This window comes from Montipora capricornis, chromosome 8 (assembly GCF_036669925.1).
Source record: "Montipora capricornis isolate CH-2021 chromosome 8, ASM3666992v2, whole genome shotgun sequence".
Classification (NCBI taxonomy): Eukaryota; Metazoa; Cnidaria; class Anthozoa; order Scleractinia; family Acroporidae; genus Montipora; species Montipora capricornis.
The window spans coordinates 6,560,018-6,565,017 of record NC_090890.1 but is presented as its reverse complement, the minus strand read 5'-3'; the positions used below and the strand labels follow the sequence as shown (position 1 = coordinate 6,565,017).

The 5,000-nt window shown below is 42.6% G+C and overlaps 1 protein-coding gene across 1 annotated transcript in view; it reads left to right on the top strand.

Annotated features, from left to right (window-relative positions):
* LOC138059324 (3'-5' exoribonuclease HELZ2-like) overlaps nucleotides 1-5,000 on the top strand; it is a 71,918-nt gene that overhangs the window by 19,505 nt on the left and 47,413 nt on the right. The window contains exons 14-18 of the mRNA XM_068904893.1: nucleotides 1-30; nucleotides 405-1,052; nucleotides 1,272-1,407; nucleotides 1,839-2,028; nucleotides 2,749-2,865. The exon at nucleotides 1-30 is cut by the window's left edge and continues 72 nt beyond it. Of these exons, the coding sequence (XP_068760994.1) occupies nucleotides 1-30; nucleotides 405-1,052; nucleotides 1,272-1,407; nucleotides 1,839-2,028; nucleotides 2,749-2,865 (1,121 nt within the window). The remainder of the gene's footprint in view (nucleotides 31-404; nucleotides 1,053-1,271; nucleotides 1,408-1,838; nucleotides 2,029-2,748; nucleotides 2,866-5,000) is intronic.

The window sequence follows — 5,000 nt, the reverse complement described above, 5'->3', positions numbered from 1 at the left end:
AACAGCAGGCAAAACATGCGTCTAGTTCAGGTAAAACAAGGAAAAGTGACTTGCCACAGCTTATGAATAACATCTTACTATCTTGACCTCGTTTAACACTCAAAATGTTCCTTACCCTGGGTTTCATGAAACTCACAACTTTAAGCCTTACTTGACAAGGATTATCGATGAGATTAGACAATAGAAAGTTTGTTACTTTATGTCGTTCCTGAAGTCCACACCATCTGAACTCCCGTTTCTGCTGACTTTCTGTTTACAGTCTACAGTAAATCGCTTCTTGATTCACATTCAGTTTCCGGAAAAGTGTTTCGCCCAGACACTCAGCCTTACTTTATTTATTTGTCTCTGAAGCAGAGCAGAATTTCCTGTTGTGACTAACATGGGAACTTCGCATATGTTTGTAGATCAGACACTACCACCAAACACCCAAACCAAGTCATCTGATGACCAAATGCCAGAGGAAGACAATTCTCAAGACACGTGCTCAGTCACTGGAGACACCGACATAAGCCCGGGATATTCCGAGGTAACCCATTCACAAGACACAAGAAAAAATGCCGTATTGAAGGAAAGGATTCAAGTAGACGTCATCCCGAGCATCACTTCATCTGCATGGAGTTCCGTCACAACTGGGAGATCTGCAGCTTCTCTTCCTTTTGAAACCCGACCAAATCAAAGCAGCAATGTGCCATCTTTTAAAAATAACGCAGAACAGTCACCTGACTTGGTTAGTAAGTTTAGAAAGATACCAAAGAATGTGGATGTCGTTTGCAACCACTTCCTCATCAAGAATCGTAAGCGACCAGCGAGTGTAAATGAAATCGTTAAAGCCTGCAAAGGATGCGAGAACCGTTCAAAGCTAGAGTATGCAACATGGAATTACAGCAAAAAAGACTGGCAAATAATAAGGCCATATCCAAAGAAGGTCCCTGCTAATGTGGCGTTAAAAGTATGTCGACAATTCTCCATGAACATCCCCTGCTTAAGGTCACCGTGCTCGTTTGCTCATGGAGAGGATGAACAGCTCATGTGGACTTTAGAAAGGGAAAGAGGTGAGTTAATTTCATTTGAATATTTTATTAATTTACTTCAACAAATGAAGTGATGATTTATTTAAGATTATTTATTTAAGAGCTGTCCGCAAACAAATATCTTTAATTTGTCTTCACAACAAATGGCTACTCTAAAGAAGGATCTAGATAGTTTAAATGACCCTTTTTAAAAGTCAACCTATATCAAAGCCAACTGATCCTTTCTTATTTTTACCATAGTTCTCCCCAGTCCACGAGAAACTCTGACTGGATCGCCTGGGATGGCAACCATGGAGGCAACCCTTCCTAATACTCGCTTGCAATATAGACCTTCCCCTCCTGGAGTGTCAAATGGCGCTTACAAGCTATGCAGAAGGTATTTTTGTGGTTTCCATACGTTGTTGCACGTTCGAAGAGCCTGCAACGGTGCCTATTGACGTGCATGGTTTTGTCCTAGTAGACCGTGCTTATCAATCTTGTTTTTCCTCACCAACAGGATGGTTCAGTTGGTTGAGCATCGGACTACACATTACTCGAATAGTAGAGCATGGAGTTCCCGGTGTTGTAGTGCGTCCTCTGTAGTATAATCAAGGCTGGGAGGGTGAATAATCGGAGGTATTAGTTACACCAAGCCACTCTAAAATCCGAAGTTAAAGATAGATATGATAATGATAATGCGTCCACTATTTAAACACGGACGCTTATTTACATGTAGGAATCTTACTTTCTGACGAGAACATGCAAGATTTTTTAAACGGTTGCTATAATGATAACTCAGAATTTTGTTATATGATTTTTTTGTTTCAGTTGCTTCACTCGTGAACGATGCAGGTTTGGGCGAGGATGCATCTTTGCCCATAGCAGCGAGGAACTAAAAGAATGGGATCAAGAATACCGTCGAAAAGAGAGGGAGAAACTGATGAAAGAGCTTCAAGAGCACGAGGAAAATGCGTGCATTGAATTAACATCAGCAGTCTTGAAAGGACCCCCGGAAGATGTAAGTCAACAGAAAAAAAATGAGCATGTAAAAAGCCACTTGAGAGGACTGCCCCACTTGCAACTAAGCTCTGTCGACCAATATCGGTCTCTAATGAGGACCCACAGCTGTGCGTATGCCACTTCCTGCGGTTGGGTGGTATTTTAATGGATATATAAAACGATTCGCAAGTTTTAGTCATGGATCTCAGCGCCAAAACCCGATTGTTGTTAATCTTGGGTTCTTTGTTGCGTAAACATTAAGCATACTATGATGTTCATTCTCCATTAGCGCTTACCGTCCATCGAGCCACCCGGTCGAGGGGGGACGTTTCTCGAAAGTCCCGAAACTTTTCGGGCGTATTTCGGGTGACATAAAACGCTTTGTGCCTTCAAAAAGAAAACGTTTTTAGTCATGAAATTGCAATTTTTGTCTTTGCTGGTTTCGAAAAACATGTGTAAAGGTCAATTTTTCAGAAGCAGAAGATCATAATTTCACGAATTGCGTCTCGGGCACAAAAAATTCTTGGAGCTTTTGAGAATCAAACAGGCCCGAGGATAATAAACCCGCCGGATGGTGATGTCATAAAACAAATGGCAAGGAAATTGTGGGCAGTCCTGGAGACAGTTGAATTCTAACCCCCCCCCCCCAGCCTTTTTTCCTGCCACTGCGTCAGTACAACTTGGCTCCAAAAATGTTCAACGAATAACTCTAATTCACTCCTTTTTTTGCAATGCATAGCTTGTGCAGGATCTCGCAGGAGTTCATATCAGCTGCACTCCTCCGGAACTCAGCGTGCAACTTCAAGACAGTAATGACGTCCACCGATTCCAGTGGACATTCACCCTTTTGTTTGAGGTCAGTAAACTGAGTTGCATGGGAAAATCTTTCCAAAAAATTACGGAATTTTAAAGCTTTCTCAGTAAAGGCATTTCATGTTTACTCCTGACAGAGCAACACGATACAGGAAAACAAAGGCCTGGTATTTATTACGGGGCTCCTAATTCTAGGGCTCCTTGCAAAGCGGACGCAACGTTGACTGCCAACAATTTCGGACATTGTTGGGTGTTACATGTTGCTTCCGTTTGCATCCCCTGTTGCATGTTGTTGCATAATGCTGAGAGTTGCTGCGCGAAGTTTGAAACTGGACAAAAACTCGCAACCTTTCTTTTGTTCCGTGATCGCCGAAGCAAAACGCAACAGCGTTGGATCTGTTTGTAAAGTAGGCTCGATTATCAGCCGCTGTTTTGGGAAATGAGCCAGCGCTTACCCCCAAAATCACGCCTGGACACGTGACGTAAGCCACTGATGATTTCTGCCAATCAGAAACTCGTCTGCCCAAATCGAGCAGGCATAAATTATGTTTTTTTAGAGAATATGTCCAAATTACAGCTGCGAAGGTATTCTTTGACCCGGCCTGTGTTCGAGCTTTATAGTGCTTTTATGGTGGGAAACATTTAAGATTTCGACAACGGAAAGCGTCTGAGAAGCTTGCGGATGTTACTCAGTGTCGTTTTCTATCGCCTGAGTTCGGAAACTTCATGCCAAGGGCAAAATACGGCTTTCAATTCCATTGCATTTGTAATCTCTCCTCTACTTTGCTAATGTAAGAGCAAGCGAAATTCTTTGCTGGTAGAACGAGTAGGCCGATGAGGCCAACTGACAGATCTGAAGCGGCCAAAGATTAACTTGTTCGAAATTCAAACTTGCATTGACCATTTCACCACAAACTCAAACTCTCATCATCTGAAAACCTCGCGCAGACGTGTGAAGCATTTTTATGTAATTGCTATTTTGCAAAAATCAATGTTTTGGGATGTTTGATGCCATTTAATTTCTCCGCAACTTTTCATAAATTAAATTTTGAATATACGTCACTGACACAATCTATCGCCCACGCGTCAAGCCGTCTCTTCTAGGAGAGAATACCCCGAACCCGAATAAGCGGCGGAAATGGAGCACAGCTCTTTCAGCATTGTGGGGGCCACGCATGCGTATTACATGTTTTCTCCATGGAGATAGCAACGCATTAACATTTTGAAAACAAGACGGTAGCCGCATTTTGTAGGTTAACGGATCGTATCCTTTCCATAATACATTGCACGTCCTTAAATTGCTGGGAGTTGTTACATCAGTTTGCTCTTATTATTAGAAGCCGCCGAGCGTTTTAAAACCCGGCAGAGCTAAGCCAAATATCTCAATTTAATGTCTTATTCCTTTCTAGACCTCTTTCCTAAATATTAAAATAATCAATACTCTTGTTTCCTTTTATTTTCCAGCACAGTCTAAGATCTCTTAACTTAGGTTTGCGTCAATGGCACATCGTCTCTGTCTAGCTTAGTGGAACAATCCCTCAGTTGATTGGATTCTCAAACATAGGCCCTACAAAGATTTCTGAAAAGCCTTTAAAAAGCTGAGGTCGTTATAATATCTGGTTCTGCTAATTGCCCTGTCTCTCAGTCAGAGACTGAGTTGCTAAGGGCGCAGCTTGACGAGGTCTGACCAAAGGAGCTGTGATGCCGGCTAGGCGCTCGGCCCCTGAACACGACCCATGGATGACCTCGGAGCACAGCGTCACAGCCAGATGGAATAAGCTAGGAGTCGATTTTGCCGAGGGAGGAAATCCGTAGTGCCCGGAGAAAAACCCTCGGACTAAGATTGAGATCGACTGAAACTTGGCCCACATGCGAGCTTAGGATACGACCCCGGGTCCGCAGAGGTGGGAGGCAGAAGTGGGAGGCACGGCCAAACATCGGCATACTAATGTTCCAATATTAAGTTTGGGCTTTACAAGTTTTCTACTTGGGTAATATAGAACCATTCATGAACCACATCTGAGTGTTTTGCCCTTATGTAACACCAGTTTGTAACATGCTTTTAGCAATACGCTTATACACGGCAAGAATTACAATAGTACGTTAAATTTGTGTAAACTTTAATAATTAAAAAAAAAGAGAGAATGCGAATGGAAGAATAGCCGCCTACAACTCTAA